Raw genomic sequence first — 19,288 nt, 5'->3', positions numbered from 1 at the left:
GACTGAAAAAGGAAGTGTCTAAATAGAGCTATTTATTTTTAGTCTTGGCTGGAAGGTATCTAATTTTTAGTAAGGTCATGCAGAATCCAGAAGAAATGAGTGAGTGGCAAATGCTCCTAAACCAACTCACGGTGGTTTGTGTCTGAACAGTAATGCCTTCGTGGAGGTCTTGTGTATCAGTGTTGTCCTAGAAAATTCAAAACAGAAGATAAATGTAGCCATGTTTCTAAACCTTGTGGTCTGAATTAATTCCTAGTTGTGGGGGAGTGATAGAAATATTTTATGAAGCCAGTAGCACTGTGTTCTTGGCTTCCCAAATTAGACTGATAGAGCAAAAGTGTCCTGAAAGAAGGGAAACTGTCCCACTGAGCAATAAATTGAAACTAAGATTTTTAGACTCTTTCCTAATAACCTATATATTCTCTAGATTTCACTACTGGAAACAGGTCTCATTAACACTGGAGTCAATAGCTAACTGAGGTGCCCAACTTTAACATGAAATAAGATCATGAGCATCATTGTTACAATTTTCTATCTCAAATGAGATTGATTACAGTAATTCAGGTACCCTTAAGCAGCTCAAGGTTTATGTCACTGTGTTGTGCCGTATATTTTAAGAACATTAGAAGTGACCAAATGCAGCTGTTCATATTTCTAGATTCTGCTATCCCCAAATTAATGGGAAGCTTGAGAAGAAGTAACTATAATTGTCAAACAATCAGGATGGAGGCAAGATAAAGAAATGCTAGCAAGTGCTGGCTTCATCCCTTCCTAGTTAAATACGCTTGTACCAAGTACTTTTTTACCCCTCTGCAGAATCTGAAAGGTAAGCTAAGTGAATTCTTTCCCGATTCATTTCTGCCTTGCTTGTGTTCTGGGGGACAGAGATGCTTTACAACATGGTAATGATGTTCAAGCTTTTGAAAAATAATGAAAACAAAAAAATAATCACAGCAATCAAAGCTTTTAAGGCAGCATCAGCATCGCAGTCTTACTTTTGTGCTCGTACAGGGACTGAATGGATAGAAATTGTGTGCAACGTAATGCGGGTCTGACTTCTAAAAGCCCTTGTGCAATTCAACAGTTTTGCAGGAGGTGGCAGCAAGACACTTGTTAGTAGCTGTGGGTAATGTTTTGGTCTTGTTAATATTGCTTCTTTACTGGAGGAGTGGTTGGTGCAATTAGGTCTCCCAAAGCACGTTATGAGAATTGGAATATTTTTATTGTGGTTTTTCTGTCATTGGGCTTGGTTTTGGAAGGTTAGTTATTTGTATTTCTTGGTTGCGCAGGTAAGACTTTTTTTGTTGCTGTTCTATTCTTGTTGAGATACATGTCTTATGTGTGCTGGTAACTGTTTGTTGAGCTTAATGATACAAAAGTAATGAAACTGTGTGAGGAGAGAAGGTGTTGAGAGATACTTAAAACTACAGGGAAAAGATATCCTTATTTTGTAAGCTAAACTGCTTTCATATTGCAACAACTTGCTTGTGAAATGCATACAATGAATTTGGGGCAGATCTGATGGAATTTGAAAGTGGCACAGGCCAACCAGGCTGGAATCGTGTGCCTCAGCTGGGGGGGTGGAAATGATGGACCTGCATGCTCAGCATGGAAGAGAAGGCATAACATGAAAGTGCTTGTCAGTTCTATTTGTAACTTTTTTTTTTTTTTTGTGCAAAATGGCTGTGGCTGCTGCTGTCTCCATTATGTCCAGCTTTCTCCCTAAATCTGCCTTTCAAAATGCATCATCCTACTGCATCCTCCTGCCTGTTCTACTCCCTTTGCCTATCACCACTCAGGGGATAATCTGGAATAGTCTGAACAGTGCAGAAAGAGAGCATGTGAGCAGCTAACGTTACGGGGAAGTAGTGTCACAGTCTTTGATGACTGTGTGGGTCATACTGATTCTGTGCTATAGTATCAGACACCATCACAGAGCAGGTTAGGGATCACTTACTGAGCCCAGGTCTGCATTTTCCTGCCAACCTGTGGATTCTTCAGCAATTGCTTTAATGCAGGTTAGTGCAATTCTGTGGTATGCTGAAACTGTTTCTGCGTTTCACGAAAGGAGGGCTGTCTACCAAGGCACTAAACTTTCCTTAATCTTTCATTATTTCTGGGGTCCTCCTCTACTGAGGTGGTTCTCACTCTTTATTTTGCCACGTGCTGTTTTAATTGTGACTCCATTAGTTTGTACGTTTGGTTTTGTTTTTTTTTTTTTTCCCTTGGTCCTTTCTTTAAATCTTAAATTCTCTGGATGTACTGGGTTACCTTTGCAGCTGTATTCTCAACTCTGTCTTCCCTGCCCTATTATTTTGGTAGGGTGTCTATCTCATTGTGTTATCTGAATGTGGTCGCAGGAGGTCCATGTTAGAACGCTCATCCCTGTTTTGTGATGGCACCTTTGCATTTTCAGACCATTGTTAAACTAAACTAGCTTAAAGTTGATATTGTGACGTTAGCTTGCTTGTATGGATGAGGAAATGGCAAAGAATTCAATACCAGAGCTGTTGCAGTCATTTCAATAGATGCTTGGGCATATTGAAAATGTCAGCTTGATGCAAGTCTTTCATGCAGGCAGCATCTCTTTTTACCAGCTGGAAAACTTATTAGGAATGTGCCTCAAACTTGCACGCTGCAGTTTATATTCTTTACCATCTACCAGACAGCATCTGCAGTTGTGAGAATGGTAACAAGGCAGGCACCTTTCTGTCAGTAATTAGTTGCTACATGGGAAAAATCGGTTGATTTAGAAGTCTGGGGGATTAAGTAAATTGGTTTAGTTATTTTATGCTTCTAAAGTCATAAAGTAGGTGAAGATTTTGTCCTGTGTCGGGGCTGGGGGAGTATCTGTCTGATCACTTGTATTCTGCACTAACTTTTCTCTTGACTCCTTCCATACGTGGTTGCTTACATTCTTGTAAAATCTAAGATTTTTGTAAAAACTATAAATTCAGAACAGATTGATCATTTATAAAAACAAACTTTATCAAGATAATCTAAAATAACATATATCCTACACGCTTTGGAAATCCTGCAGGCCACAGAGAAACATTTTACCTAATACAGTATTACACCCTAAAAACAATACAGTCCTGCCAGACCACAAAACATCCGCAATTTGGGACAGCAGATGTTTCTACACATGCTTCTTTTTAAGACCAAGCAGCAACACAAGGGAAACTTCTTTAAAAAAAAAAAAAAAAAAAAAAAAAAAAAAAGTTGAACATTGAGAAAGAAATGTAATGTTACAGAGCTGGAGGAAAACTGGATGGACAGAGAGATTGGGGTAATTAGCCTGAGAGTGCTAGAAAGATGTTGAAAACTATTTGTCAAATGGAAACATATGTATATGAAAGAAAAGTTCTTTTTTTGTTTGTGTAATTCTTTCATAAATATAATTTAGCTTTTTCTTTACAATAGCGTTTGGTGCAAGAGTTGGTTTGAAGTACAAAAAATCCTGTCTTGCTGTGCTTGAAAAGAATAACATTCAATCATTTGATTATTTGTTTGCAGCACTGGTTTACCCCAATGCCTTCTAATTGTTTCTTAATTTTATTTTAACTTCAGCTGATCCCACGGTTAAGGACTTAATTGGAGGCTTCACTGCTCTGCATTACGCAGCCATGCACGGCCGAGCGAGGATCGCGCGCTTGATGTTGGAATCGGAATATAGGAGTGACATTATTAATGCAAAAAGCAACGACGGTTGGACTCCCCTCCATGTAGCAGCCCACTACGGCAGAGACTCGTTTGTCCGGCTCCTGTTGGAGTTCAAGGCTGAGGTTGATCCGCTCAGTGATAAAGGTACTACCCCGCTTCAGCTGGCCATTATCCGCGAGAGGTCAAGCTGCGTGAAAATCCTGCTGGATCACAATGCCAACATCGACATTCAGAATGGTTTCCTGTTACGCTACGCTGTGATCAAAAGCAATCATTCGTACTGCCGAATGTTCCTTCAGCGAGGGGCGGACACAAACTTGGGGCGCTTGGAGGACGGACAGACGCCCTTACACTTGTCTGCTCTTAGAGATGATGTGCTTTGTGCACAAATGTTGTATAATTACGGAGCAGACACTAACACAAGGAACTATGAAGGACAGACCCCACTGGCTGTTTCAATAAGTATTTCTGGAAGTAGCCGACCCTGTCTGGATTTCTTACAAGAAGTGACAAGTATGTATGTAAGAAAAGTTAATCCCTGGGCACGGTGTCCTCTAAAACCTTCTTTGAATTTAGCCCAGGAGAAAAATGCTTTCTCTCTGCCCCTTGATGAAACGCACTATACAGTTTCTGGGAAGGTAAAGGGATTCTGGTACTGGGAATCTCATACTTGACAAAGGTGCTGATGTGAAGTATATTTCATTTGATCTAGTTTTGTTTAAGTATCAACAGGAAGCATTAAGTTTTTTTTTTTAAAAAAAAACAAAACTGTAAGATCTAGTTTAATTTATGACCTTTAGAGTAGGATGTTTACTGCTTTTTGGCTTTGTGGGGGTCTTCTGCTGGGGGAGCGCACCGCAAATGCTCAGCAGTCGTTGGCTTTGTCCTCTGGCAGCACAGTGCGGGCAGGGAAGAGCTTTGCTGCGTTTTGCTCTCCTACATTCCTTCTCCCTCTCACCTCCAGCAAACAGCAAAACGCCGCAGCTTATTCCTGCACGCTGAGGGGATTCGTGTTGCTGTGTGGGGCTTTGATTTTGTTGCTGCCTCCAAAAGATGAAAGATTTGAACTCGTCGTTACTTCTGATGTTTAAACTGAGAGTGTTTCCATCAGTTTTGCTTATTGGGTTTTTTGGTGCTAGACATCTGCAAGCTTTCCTACTCTTCCATTCAGCATGCAATGTTGTAATGGTGTTTTTTATAACTGTAGTATTAGCTAAAAGCACTTAGGAATTGCTTATTAACAATTAGCAGTTTACTAGCTCAAGCATGATGGCTCGATAAATTATCATCCGGCTAGGATGATCTTTACACCAGTGGGAAGTGTGGGGCATTTCATGTATCTCTTTTTTTTTTTTTTTTTTTTTTTTCCCTCCCCTTATGGTTCCTCTTATTTCTTTCTTTATGGTGGTTTTGGTTGAGAACTGAGCACACCGTGTTTTCTGAAGGTCAGTGTGGGCTGGGGTGAATCAGCTGAGATCTGTTCCCACTAACTGACACGGAGAATCGTTTGGAGTTTCATTTTAGTCTTCCTGATGTGCTGTTTTTGCATCTGTCTTGAAATACGAAGAGAATTTTTTTGGGAAGGTGGAAGTTGACAAAGTCAAGTAGTCACTTCTATTTTTTATTACTTTTCTTGACCCCTTTTCATACTTGTTTCCTCTTGCTTTTACTTCTGGGAGCCTCTTACTGTAGCACGGTCAGGGTTGTTAATAGATGATAGAATATCCAGATTTGCTTTTCTTGCTTTAAAAACATAATAATAATAATAACACTTAGGAGGTATCCATAAGCACAAAATTTTAGATCTGCTTCAGTTTCTCGTTGTTGCTCCCAAAGCTGGAAATCACTCGGGTAATTTCAGCTGAGGTTGCAGACTCTGTACCTTAAGGGTTTACTTTCTCATTTCATTGAAGTGAGGCTAAGTTCTGCTACAAAAAAAGAGCAGCTTAATTTTGTGGCCAGCATAACAGCCCTGGAACTCTTCCAATTTTGTGCTGATGGAAGGAGATCTGGGAAAGCGGGGAGGACGAGTGCTGACAAAAACACTTCAGCTTTGTGCTTCTGAGCAAAATGATTATGAATATGTGTTTACAAACAGCTATAAACAGACTGCGCTGCCCTTATTATAAATCTCCAAACACTGTCTTCCACTGTTTTCATGAATAATCACTGCAATAAGACAGTGTAGGAGAGAGGAAATAAGTAGAAAGGAGCTGGGGCTTTGGAGCGGCGTTCCCAGTTAGATCGGCCCGCACACAGGGAACTGCTGAGCTCCGGCCCTGCAGCACTTCAGGAAGGATCTTGTTTCTCCATCCATTGCAATATGTATTTACTCAGAAAAAAATTACACATATTACAGTAGTATTTGGGCAGAGTTCGTACTGTAACTTTCTTGCAGCTGGTAGCAGTGCCTGGCTCTTACAGGAATGTGTTGGTTGTTTACTTGGCCATCGTACTGCAGAGTTTTACATGCTGATATAGAAATCCACAGCTGTATGTTCCATATGTGTGCCCAGAGTTCTGAGGAATGTCTCTGACAGTAAAACAAGAACTACTTCCTAGTTGCATTAGGTCTAATTATTTAAGATTTCTTGAGCTTACAGATAATGCATTCAAACTCTGAAAGCATCACACTCGTGTGTGTCTTCTAATGAAAGCAGTTGCATGCTTCAGAGAAAAGGAATATTATTTAGCAGTCTATGTATACAGTGTAAGTTGCTGTGTTTTTATTTTTTTATCCTCAGAAAACATTTTTACAGTTGGGACTACCAAAAGTGTGATTGTTGTTTGTTTTGGTAGATCCCATAAAGGTTAGTTATGGCATCCTGTAGCCTAGCTCCCTACCTGTGCACAGCAGGTAGGAAAGCACAGTCTCAGGCACCCCTATATTGGTTCTTGGTAGCCTGTAGGAGGATTGGGCATCTTTGGGTTTTGTTTTTTGATGCTGGAGGTCCGATATTCTTCCTGGCTGTAGGCAGAGATTCCTTTACTCTGTTGCTCTGTAGTTGTATCTCAGTATTTAAGCATAAATGTCAAAGTTGAGAGCAATGGAGTTTTTTAAAGTGAGTCTGCTGTTGGTCTGATGTACAAACAGTTGCTCGTATCTCCTTTTTTCTTACTCTTTGTTTAAAAAATAAGTCTCTTTTTGGGGGAAAAAAAAAATTGAGGATGAAAACTGCTGAATATTTTTATCACCTTTCTTTTTCCTATTTTTTTTCCTTTTATTTTCTATTTTCTGTATTCCAAAAGGTTGTGTTAGTGCCTGCCATGGTGTCTGAGATCCATCTGATAAAGAGTGTTTTTTGGATATATTTCAGTTGTACCAAACTAGTCCCTGCCTCGTTAGGAAGCGTTAAGCTTGGAATGCTCTAATGCAAAATCAAGAGATGCATTTACTTAATACTAAATGAAAACTGGAAGGAGTGCATGTATATGGTAAATAGAAATCTGTTTATTTATTATTATTTTTTTGGTGTGTATGCATTAGCTTTGTGTATGTGCGTTGGTGGGCCAAGATGGGATATCGATGGTGAAGGGGATTTGAGAGTATTACAACTTAAGAAGAGGATGCTGGAGGCAGGGGAAAAAAAACATCAGCATTAGGGGAAATAAATAAATCTTACAGACTGAGTTTTAGGCACTAGAAATTCAGTTCTGATTTCAAAAAGGAAGGGAAAAAGCGTGAAGCTTTCCTCAGTTCCCGTAGTGCTCATGTAAGGTAATGGCTGCTGGGATAAGGCGGCGGAGGAGCAGCTGCGGGCTGCAGGCTGCATCAGCCTCAACAGTGGAGCATGGCAAGTGTGGTAACACGATCAGGGAGCTGATTGCAGGCCTGGAACAGAATCTAAGGCTCACCAAATGAAGGGAATTACAGATACTTCATCTGCATTCTGTTTTATTTTCCAAAGGCTGAGTTATACTGGCTTTGAATAGGGAGCGTCGTTTTCCTGTCTAGAAAATCTGTGTAGCACTGTGAGCATGCAGAAAACTCAGACAAAAGTCCTGCTAAGGAGATCCTCTTTGTCTTTGTCTCTTTGCTAAACAAATATAACTGTCACTTGAGTTGGGTCTGTAATAAATAATGTTTGAGAAACAATTTTCACACATTGCAGGTAACTGTTTCTTAAAGACCAGTATAGTTCTTTATAAACTTGATAAAAACATAAACATATAACTTTATAAAAACATGGCCCAAGTCCTTGTCTAGAGAAAAGGGGAGTAAATTTCCAATAATCATTTAACTCTGAAGTTAGGATTTCCTAGTGTGATATTTCAGAACATAATTGCTAACTCAGACTGCAGTTAAAGCCAGCCTTTACTTTTCAGGCTCCCTTGTCTCCAAAAATAGACGAACAGAATTGAAACTCTTACTGAGACTGCTATGGAAATTCATCTAAGACTAAATTTAAAGATTAAATATGAAATATTTAAAACAAAATGATGCAAATCTATAGTTTATTATATTAAAAGTCTTACTACTAAATACACCTGTTATGCTCAGCATTGAGCTTTCTGGCATTCTGCTCTTCCAAGTATAAATTTTCAGTCCCCTAAGCACTCTTCCTTGGTACGTATTTTCTGTGTCAGAAACAGTGAAAGTTAACACACATCTAAGAATTATTATGAGTTATTTTTTCAAAGAGCATTGAATGTCCATTAAAGCCCTGCTGTTCTAATAGGGACATACAGACCACAAAACCGAAGTGAAGTTTCTCAGAAAGCCCCTCTGATATTTAGTTAAAACAACAAATTACAAGCTGTCTTTGTCATGTTGTTGCTGCTAGTCAAATAATATGTTCACTTTCTCACTGAAGACTTTGTCTTCCAATCATTCCAGAAATGCAGTCCTGCGTGTTATGTTCATATATTTCAGGCCTGTAGATTTGTGATACTTGTTTGGTTGTTGGTTTTTTTTTGTTTTTTTCTGGCATTTTCCTCTTAGTTACATAGCTGTTGTTTTGTACATTGGTGAGTGTGTGTATGGGGGGGGGGGGGGTTTGTTATTTGAACACAGGAAACTGCATCTCCTGTGCTGTTACAGATCTCCCATTACAAGGACTGGCTGAATTCCTGCTCAGTTCAGTGGCCAGTTGCTGGGTGATTGCATCCCTGCAGTATGATCCTGTTGGCTTATGCATCCTCGTCTGTGCATTCCCTGAGTGATGGTGTGTTAGACTGTGCTACTGCCTCTTGGAGTGTGAATTTCCAGGAGATAAGATCAATTTTTAATTTGTTTGTATCTTTCCTACCTTCCTTTGCCCCCCCAACTCTGGCAGCCCCCCAAGCTCAACCCAATGCTATTGCTAAGAGATGGACCCAGCAGTTAGCTGCAGGTATAAATACTAACCATCGAAATCTCAATGAACTCAGCTGCCACCAGCTATATATATACATCGGCTTTCAGCTTTCTTTGGCGTTTCACAAATCTTTAAGTTTCATTTGTAGCTAAAAAGAAACTACCAAATGGCTTCTTGCTGCTGCTTTCAGCCTTTCACAATTCCCCGGCGAGGCAGAGGCTCTGTTTGAGAAATTCCATTGCAAGCTTTCTGGGGAGATGTGTTTAATATTGCAGAGAAAACCATGGGCATCTTCCAAAATACAAAACTGATGTTCCTGTTCACTTGTGAACTTCTTCAGAAACTGCCTACATGCTGCAAACCAGTGACACCATTTGCTTTTAAAAGCGCTTCTCTCTTTTTTTCTTTTTTTAGTAGGTGGAACAAAAGATCAGGAAGGATTTCCAGCAACCTCTGCGTGTGTAATTGCAGTTACTCCTGAGCACTCTCTTGGCTCTGTCTGTGACTTTGCTTTGTGCAGGTGCAGGATCTTCGGTGGAGTATGGCAGGAATTCTCTTTCTCTACTCTCACAGTGCTTTTGCTTAAAACCTTGTGACACTCTGTAATAATTAGTGTTGTCTGAGGAATTGGTCTGTATTCAAGGACTGGTAGGACATAGTACCTGTTAGGTGAGTTAGCATGTTGTTTCCTGGAGGGCACGTCTGCCTAGGAGGAATGGACTGGCACAGTTCTCAGCGGTGGAGCTGCTGTTATGCTGACATAGGTTCTTTGCAGAGGGAGCAAATCCTAAACAGAACTTTGGTATAGGGAGCAAATTCCAACCTGAACTTCTGCAAAATGCGTTGGGTCCTGCGCTGTGTGTGGCTGAGGTCAGTGGTGTGTGCTATACAGGAGGATGGAGGACTGTATCCAAGGGGTATGCAGTTACAAGCATACATGACAAAGGACTGTTGGTGTTTATTGAAGAAGCCTAACGTTTGCTGGTTCTTGTGGTTTTTTTTTTCTCTTACGCCTGAACCCACAGATATGACTTCTTCAGATCACTACTGCCAGCAAAGCTTCTGCTACAGGCTGTTGGTATTGATGGATAAGTAGTAAGTTAGGTTCTGGTTGCATACTTCTGATTAATGCTGCGAAGATTTATATAAGATAAAAGTTAACGGGACACCATTCATAAAAATAAAATCTTCCCCTTAAGTTTGATGTACCAAGTGATATTTGTGGTTGTGCATGGAGTGGGAGCAGGTGAGCCAGGTTCTGATATAGAAGAGACAGTGCTGTGTGTTCCCTGCTACTGCATGTCCTCATTGCAGAGCTGTCAGTGCTCCTCTATTTACAGTGCACGTCCTAAAGAAAAGAAAGAAAAAAGCTTGGCTGATTTATCATGTAGGATGTATGGAAAAAGAAAACAGCGCAGAAAAGAAAAACTGGGAACTTGATTTTTATTTTTTTTGTTGAGAGCTGTAAAGCTCACTGTTTACCTTGTCCCTTCCAACTCTTGGAAGTAACGCACACAGATGTTAGGCAAACTGTTTGTGCTCGGTAAAGCAAGAGGCCCAAGTTTAGCTGTATTGAAATGGAGCTTGCTGTGAAATTACTTGAGGATGTAATGGACACAGCCATGAGCAGAGCTGGGGCTTGCCTGGAGGCCAGCTCTGTTGGGAACAGATTGTCTGCAGAATGCCTCGGGACTGCGGGAGGAGGGGGATAAAGCACAGAGTGGGAATTCACAGCTAACTGTAATGTGTGCTTTTTTTTTTTTTTCCTCTTGTTTTTACCAGACGAGGCTAATCTATTAATGACATCAGCTTTGAAATCTGTTTTTTTTAAGCAAATAATTATTTAAGGGAAAAAAGAAAACAAGAAGCTGGAACTTTGAGTACCTGAGTGAACACCTGAGTTAGGACAGTTTTCACATCCTGAAGCCTGCTGTCTGTAGAGAGAGTAAAGCTGAAAATCGAGACCTCTTTATTTTATAATTCTAAGTTTTGTGTTTCTTGTGCTTCAAAGAAACTTCTTTGATATTTGGGAAACTACACAAGTGTGGTGGTGGGGATTTCTGCTTCCCATTGCAGCACACGGTACAGGCAGTGGAGCAAAGAATATATATCTCTCCTTACGTAATTAATACTCTTAATTTATTTGCTTATCACCATGAAGCTTGCAAAATAAATCCTCTGAAGTATCAAACTGGTTTCTGTGAATTCCCTAGCAAACTTCCAGCTCCCAGCAGCTGCAGGTGTTGGCTTGTGTAACAGCCCAGCACAGCCCTGCCTGCTATGGGCCAGCAGCACCGCTGGGCTCAGGGTGTCCTTTTGACACTGGATCAGGATTTTTAATTTTTTTTTTGTTTTAACATGATGGGAAACGGAACTGGTTTTATGTAACTGTTCTGCATGACAGTGGTAATTAGGTCAATCTTACCTCTTGCGTTTTTGTTTCTTCCTTTAATTCTTTTTTTAGCTTATTTGCCTCAGCAGCTTTCCAAACTTACGATGCGGGCTATAATCAGAATTACTGCTTTCTAATCACTTTTAAACAGGCTTTATTCATCACTTAACTTGCCTTACTTTGCCAAATTACTAATAACATTTTTCATTTGCCAAACTAAGGTTCACTGACATTGGTCAGTAATCCTTTATTTTTTTTCTCGTTTTCATTCAGATGCAACCAAGAATGAGTAAGTGTTCTAGACACCGTTTCTAATAAATCACAAATGCATTAATAACCCTGGAATTTGCAAGGCATGACCTAAGACACCAACAGCCACTAGATGCAGCAACTGGTGCTTAACACTGGAAATGTCCATTGTTAACACATTCCCAGGAAATATTTTAGGCTTATTGGGGGAAAATGTCATATGTTTGATAATCGGGTCTTTTTGAGTTAGCTGATAACAAATTTCTTCTGGGTATTTTGTCTGTCCTGTTTTCCTGTCAAGTAACCCACAGGATATTAATTAAAAGGCATTGATTTCTGAAAGCAGAAATCATTGTCTTATAGCTGTTTTGTGTATCCTCATTCAGAAAACAAGGCTTTGTAGTCCTTCTTAGCCTCTGGCTCTGCTGTTTGCAGTTAAATTGTGAGGAGGTGCATCTTTTTTGAGTCCTGTTTGCATTCACAATTAAAGCATTAGAACTATTTCTTTATCATAATTAGGATCCCTCTGCTTTGTTTCTTATAGCAAACAACATATCTTTCCCTGAAGTGGAGCATTCAGTTGTTGTCTAGATAGTCCAAATCCATTCCTTGCAGTGGGAAGAGAATTTGCTAAGAAAAAAAAACAACACCAGGGGAGCAAAGTAATTGCTGACCTGTATTCGAAGCCATGGCTGAAGTATATAATTAAAAATACTTACATTTAGATACTGTGGTGATAAGTGTGGTGAAAGTATTATAAACTGATATGAAGGGAAACTCCAATTTTCATGCTCTGTAATTTCAAATCTGATTACTTTAAAAATGGACCAAGACTATTTTCCTGCATTACTTCTGCTAGCTTACCTCGGATAATTTTAGTGCTTAGGATAAATCCAAGTGTATACCTGTCCATCAGCCTATTTCTATAGAAAAACCCACACAGAGTAGTGGGGGAAAAACAAAAAAAGAGAAAGGGGAACTGGCTATAAGGGGCAACTGAAACCAAGTACTGAATGCCCAAAGTAGAAAACAGGAAATAGTTTCATAATCTCTTTACTCTGTGCTTAGCAAGAGCATCTAATAAACTTGTAATGTCAAAGTCTATTGAGCCAGGGCTGCATTGGAGCTGACTGCCAGCACTGTCCTGGTGGAAGGCAGCTCTGCCCTGCAGCCCTCCTTTTGAATAGGGCTGAGGAGCTTGTGGCCAAGTTGCTTTGTTAATGCACTTTTGGTGTCTCTCAGAGAAGCAGGCGTTCAAACAGCTCAGTGCAATTGCCATATGTTTCTTCGCCAAAGCAGTACTGGGTTACTTTTGGGTTGGTGATGGGTTATCTTGCTACTGACACCATTGTACCAAGCACTCTGCATCAGACCATTGCAGGGTGCAGTAGCTGCATAACTACTTTTGCAGGTCATGATGCAGCCAATAATCAATTATTTGTTACTGGGGTGACTTCAAAATGAATAGAGTAGAATGAAGAAGGCAGGCAATGAGCATTGGATTGGCTCCTGGTGGGGAAATTTTTAATTAGAGTAAAAGTTTAATTAGAGTCAATGTCTTCAGCTTTGAAAGAGGCACCGAGCATGAGTGGAGGACGGGGTGATATGGAGATATATAAAGCTATGACTGCCACAAGAACTATTATTCATCACTTCTTTTGCAACTGGAAGAATGCAAGGCACTCGGCAACGCAATCAGGAAGCAGATCTAAAATAAATAAAAGCACTTTGTAGTTTTCCAGCCGACGCCTCGTTACATTGTGAAATGTGTTGCCACAGGATGTTTTGGATACTAAAAATGTGAATGGGTTCAAAAAACATTAGACAGATGTACAGGGGGCACAGCAACTGCAGGCCTGGATCTTTAGGAGCCTTGCTGCAGGAAGGCTGTGTGCTGAAAGCTGGAGGGGTGTATTGGGACAGGGTTTCTCAATGGCTGTTGTTCTGCTCTTATTTTTTCTTTCCTTTCTTGGATCCATTGCTGGGTACAATTGGGATGCGAGGCTAGATTAACTTTTCCTACGTTATGGTGCATGGAGGATTGTTTCTCAAGGTGGGAACCAGTTGTTTTGGAAAACCCTTGCTAGAAATCAGCGTGATGTCTGTAAAGCTTGTCTGCTGTGGATTGTGGTTAACTCGTTTTCATCCCTTTTTGCTTGATGGGGCTATGGCTGTGCGAAGCCTAAAGGCTTTGTCTTTTCATTAGAAGGGAAAAAAGCAATCTTCAGCTCTGCCACGCGATCCTCAAATAACTTTGGTAAGCCTTGGTCTCCTAGGGGGCTGCCTCTTCCCACTGCAGATGGCATACAAGTTCATGTCTGAACGTTTGAAAAGAAGCAAGACTGTGTTTTATTTTTTCCCAGGTGACACAAGGATAGAAAAAAATGCACAAAAATTGAACAGATTAGTTCTGCTGTTCTGCAGACCCTTGACTGTATGCTGCTGCCTCGGGGGAATCCTCACGTGGGTTGAGTCTCTTTACACTGACATCAGTAAAATTACGTGTGTGTAAATGGCAGTGTTTTCAGGATTCATCCTTTGATTTCACTGAGTAATTATCCATTAGAAAGGCACTAATTTCCACTTCTTACTGTAACTTTTCCCTTTCCTCTGCCCGTGCTGTTTCCTTCTTCCTCTCAGAAGACAGCAGTTCTGTTATTTTACTGAGTAAATTATTTCTTAAATCATGTTTAAAATCATTTTACTTTTGTGTTCCTTTTCTCTTTTCAGGACAGCCCAGAAACTTGCAAGATCTATGCCGAATTAAAATCCGACAGTGTATAGGCCTTCAAAACCTAAAACTACTTGATGAACTACCCATTGCCAAGGTTATGAAAGACTACTTAAAACACAAATTCGATGATATCTGATATCCATGAAGAGAAGAACTCTGAGCAAGATTAGTTATATTCCAGATACTGAAGAGGCTTGTTGCCTTGCACAAAGTATATCCTATGCAAATTCTGATTTTTCTGTGAAGTCAGAAGGCAGGTATACACTTCCTTGGGTTTTTTTTATGCCACATGCTAGAAGGTCTTAATTTTTGGTTTCTTGGTCCAAGTTTACAAGGTCCAAGCTTTCTATACGATGTTACATTTTAGAATTTGCTGTTGGGTTTTCAGTTGTTTGTTTTCACATTCGGTGTGCAGACTTGCAGTGGAGGTGGAATGTGGCCTAATGACGGAGGGGGTTGCTTTGAATTGGCATGCTGAGCAGAGGTTTGGTAAAAGTCTGGAAATCAAGGTGCCAGTCCTGCAAAAGATACCCATAGACCTCTGGAGACCTGTGGTCTGTTGGGGCTTTTTGTCTCTACCAGGGTGGATGTTTTTGCAGGGTAGGGGAAGAGTTGATAATCAAAATGTAATTGGGTACTGTATGAGAATAATTTAGAAATTTAAGAAGTAACAATATCACTCATAATATCACTCTATTCAATTCAAGCGTCTTTTTATTTTGCCCTCTTCCTCTTTCCTGTGGTTCAGATGCCTATCAAATTCAGCCCTCTTTGCTGACGTTCCCTGTAGAGTGGGCAGCTCTTTTTGTCTCATCCTAACAGTGATGGAACACTATGAAGAGGCACAGCCTCTTTATTTTTCACATTAACTTTAAAAAAATCTAGACTTTCGAAGCCAATGTATTGTTTCTCATACAGTGCCTCCTGTGCAATAATCTTTCTGATGTATTTTTATTGTCATTTTTTGTTTTAATTCCTTCCCTCACTATTCCTCATCTAGTCTCAGTGCATTATTTGTGAGAACAGGAACTGCTGCCTCGCTGCAGTGTTACAGGACATGACTGAGATGATGGTGGCAGTTGCTGTTCGTTATTAATCCCTGAATTTCATGAATGTATAACCTGCTTTATTTCACATTCGGTTGGAATTTTATCTGTGGGTTCTCAGCCAAATTACAACCATTTTAAAAAAAGTAGGAAAGAAATTGGCCAGGCCCTTCATTTTGAAGGCATTGATGAGTTCTGTTGTTGTTATTGCTCTGAAATTCGATTTATTTCAGCTTAGAGAGTGGGAAGTGCACGTAAGTGGTGTTCAGCTTATATGCACACAGACAGGAAAGCACCCTCTTCATACTGGAAGTTTAAATTCTGCAAACATCAAGTGATTTTTTAGTAATCTAAAAGCAGCAACTGAAAGGAGTACTGAAATTTGGCTACTGGATGTGTTCTTCATGCTAGGTATTAAAAAGATCTGTTAAAGAGTTTTTGTTTCTGATCATAACAATTGAAATTCTTGCTATCAAAGGAAGATTGGGCCAAAATTTGAAGTTGTTTCACTCTCTTTATGCTCAAGAGATTACGGAGTCGTCATATGCCAGTGTCTTCTCCTTTTGCCATCCCACTGACTCCAGAAGAGCCCCTCTAATGTCTGGAGTGTTTTGTACCCATTATACCAATGGAAATGGGGAGATGGAAGGAACCGATGGTGGCTTTTAATTTTAACAGTCACTTTCAAAATATTTAGTATTAAAAATACTTTTAAAAAAAAAAAAAAAAAAAAAAAGAAAGGCAGAAGCGGGTTTAGTCACATTGTTTCTCTGCTGGTTCATTTTAATACCTTGTAACCCTGGGTTGCAGTTCCTGAAGCAGGAACCTTTCCACTGGTAGTGGATGCAGCAGAGCTGTGGCAGCGAGAAGGCTTCTCCATCCCTGCTGTGCCCAATGGCTGCATCAGGCTTCCAAACCATAAGTGATTTTGGAGATTTGTGGCTCAGAGGATTGGTGATGGGATGTAGAACCTCTTGATTTCCAGCTTGCACCAGTTCCAGTGTAGCCCACTCAGCAGCACGTGACCTCCAGGTTAATGTGAGCACTGGGAGCGCCCATGGCTGATCCCACAACTGCATCACCTGAGCCTTGGCCACCAGTAGGGCCTGCTGGGACTCCAGCCAGGTGATGTGTGAGGGCAGAGCGTGTGGCTGGGGTGTGCATGTGAGTGTGTGACTGCCCATAGCTGTGGTGGAAGCAGGACTGGTCAGCCCTTAAGGTGTAAAGGCTCTGCAGAACTGAGACACGATGAAAACTAAGAACTGGCAGGTTTGAAGCATGAATTTTCTTTTGTAACACAAGATCAGAACCTTAAAACTGCTTCTTGTTTTTTTTAAATACTTAGTATTGTACACTACACTTGTAAGTTGGTCTAAACCAATATCTTTTCCCACTGAATTTTTACAGTAATATTTTCTAAGGTAATCTAGAGTATATTTTAGTTGCAATCTATATTAAGGCAAATTATTTGTTCTGTTTGTTGCTGTGATTGAAGAAAATTATGGAAGACTTGTTGGTAACAAGAATGCTATTTAATGAAGAAATGTGTAATTCCATTATTTATTGTTTGAGGTTTGTTTTTTGGTTATTTAAGTAACTGACATCTAAAGGGAACACATACATTTCAGGCCAGTAAAAAGCCTTTAGTTTAAATTCATTTTCATCCTCTCTCCTTTCCCTTCCCCACGGCGGAGGGAAGCCCTCAGCATTTCTTATATGCCAAGCCATCTCTTGCAGCTGGTTTCTCTGACCTCAATTCAGCAAAGTGCTGCAGCACGTGTATCTCTGAGCCTGCTGATAGTCCTGGTTGCTATCTGAAGTTATACGTGTGCTCAGTGAAGTAGGGTTACTCGTCGTTAATCCTACCCAAATTTCATGTGGAATCTGGTCTTTTTTATGATTTAAATTATCATGCACAAATACTTTGAAGAACTAAATGTGCTTTGTTTTTCATTTGGACTGGAATGTGGAAAGAGAAGTGCATAATACAGATTTGTTATGTAGCCTAGCTCCATTACCGTAAAATTCACAGTTGAACACTTTTAATAAACCTTAAAAAATTGGCAAGTACACCAAAGAATCAATATGAGTAAAAGACTCTGATCGTTAACAAACTGCAAACCTCATCCTTTAAAACAAAGTGGAAAGTTTTTGTAAATATTTGTTTATAAATGTACAGCAGAGTAAGAGTGTTTTTTTAGATTATTTAATTACCATATTTCTAAACTATTTACATTATAGACAATACTTGTTAGTTTGAAAAGCTCTTGTGTGTTTTTTTTTTTGGTTTTTTTTTTTTTTTTTTTTCCTTGTGGATTTGTTTCTGGCTCTTTGGGTTTCGTTTTTTAAATTCATTATCACTCATGCTTGGAATAACTTTGGCTTCCTTTGGGATAGCGTGGAAAATTCTTCTTTTCTGGCTCTAGTTGGCTATAGTAGGAGAACACATCTGGACAAACTCATCAGAGAAACACCCTGAGGCAAAAGAGAATATATAGCATGTTTACTAAGGAAGACCTGGATAGGTGAAAAATTTGGGATCCCAACTTTCTCAGTTAAATCTGTCCAGGGCCCACAGTGATGTTGTGATGAGCAACTTGCACCCTGCCCACAAGTCTGGCTTCCATGCAACTCTGTGTTACCAATGCCATGATGTATTTTGTTCTTCCTTTGCAATGTAAGCTTTTGCTTTTGGATCGACTCACATTTAAAAGAAAAGAAAAAAAAAAAAACTTGAATCTGGTTTAAAACCTTCTTTTCATTTATGTTCTGTTGATTTCCAGTGTAATGTTTTAATAACATGATACCACTTTACACATCTCCTCTCAATGTTTGTCCGTCTCTTCTACTCCTTTTACCGTCTCCTGTGCATGTGATGTTGCCAGTGCACTGGGTGGGTATTGCAGTTTGCCCTCCGTAGCAGTTCAAATGTCTCATGCAATAGAATGTGCCTTCTACCAGGGAATAAGAGCATAAAACTCACTGCACACTAGAGCTGGGCTTCAGAAGGTAGAAGGATCTGCTCTCACTATGAATCGTGTTTGGGTTTTCCCTGCCCTGATTCCAGTGTAACCACTTCAGGGTTTTCCAAAAGTTCTGCCTTTTCTCCCAAAGTTCACGAGCTGGCTAAAATGCAGAAATTGCCCGTACAGAGGTCGTTTTACAGATGAATCTGGTTTGTGTCCGTTTACTAATAAAAAGTTGAGTCAGGGGATGTATGTTCCTGGCACACAAATGGGAACTGGAAGCAATTGGCTTCAGTCATGAGTGATGTACAAGCCAAAGTTGCAGCAAGGTTTTGAACGGGGAAAAAAAAAAAAAAAAAAAAAAAAAAAAAAAACAACAAACAAACCCAAAACCTGAAGAAGGAGCAGAGTAGATTTGAAAACATAAGCTGAAGGGATGGGGGGAGATGTTTTCCATTGCCCGGTAGCACACTGCACAAACATCAGTGGAGTACATAAGCTGTACAGTCAGCAGTTGTGTTTAGAACTGTTGATGATGGTTCCTAACAGACCGGCCACTGGTGTGTTTACTAAATGCTGTTAAAGACTTTGTTCCTGTTTATGTATCATATTTCCCATTTGAGTGTTCATTTGTTAAGTTTAAAACAGTGGCTAATGTTACTACTTTATAAAACAAAATTATTTACAAGCTGTTGACAAATGGCATTGTTTAGAGTATGTGGCCTATACCGGTGTAAGTGGGTGATAAGGAAGTACACTTACATAGCAAAACACCCTTTTTCTTCTTACAACAGTATATGGCTTTTTTTATTTACCACAGTTTAAAGCTTTTGCTTCTTTGAGAGCAGAAGTGATGGAGCTGATGAAAATGAGCGAAGATCAGGGAGCTGAGGTCCGTGCTGCATCTGCCATGTGTTTCCCCAATCACTTCCACTGAAGCA

The 19,288-nt window shown here is 40.0% G+C and overlaps 1 protein-coding gene across 4 annotated transcripts in view; it reads left to right on the top strand.

The window, feature by feature from the left end:
* ASB7 (ankyrin repeat and SOCS box containing 7) overlaps window positions 1-18,210 on the top strand; it is a 30,753-nt gene extending 12,543 nt beyond the window's left edge. For all 4 annotated transcript variants that reach the window (XM_042824534.1, XM_042824535.1, XM_042824532.1 and 1 more), the window contains 2 exons: window positions 3,571-4,176; window positions 14,332-18,210. In XM_042824534.1, the coding sequence (XP_042680468.1) occupies window positions 3,571-4,176; window positions 14,332-14,471 (746 nt within the window). In that variant the 3' untranslated portion in view covers window positions 14,472-18,210. The remainder of the gene's footprint in view (window positions 1-3,570; window positions 4,177-14,331) is intronic.
* The last annotated feature ends 1,078 nt before the right edge of the window (window positions 18,211-19,288 follow it).

This window comes from Centrocercus urophasianus, unplaced genomic scaffold (genome assembly GCF_019232065.1).
Source record: "Centrocercus urophasianus isolate 14NV4802_14NV808 unplaced genomic scaffold, USGS_Curo_1.0 seq_23, whole genome shotgun sequence".
Lineage (NCBI taxonomy): Eukaryota > Metazoa > Chordata > Aves > Galliformes > Phasianidae > Centrocercus > Centrocercus urophasianus.
This window is presented reverse-complemented; position numbering and strand designations above follow the sequence as displayed.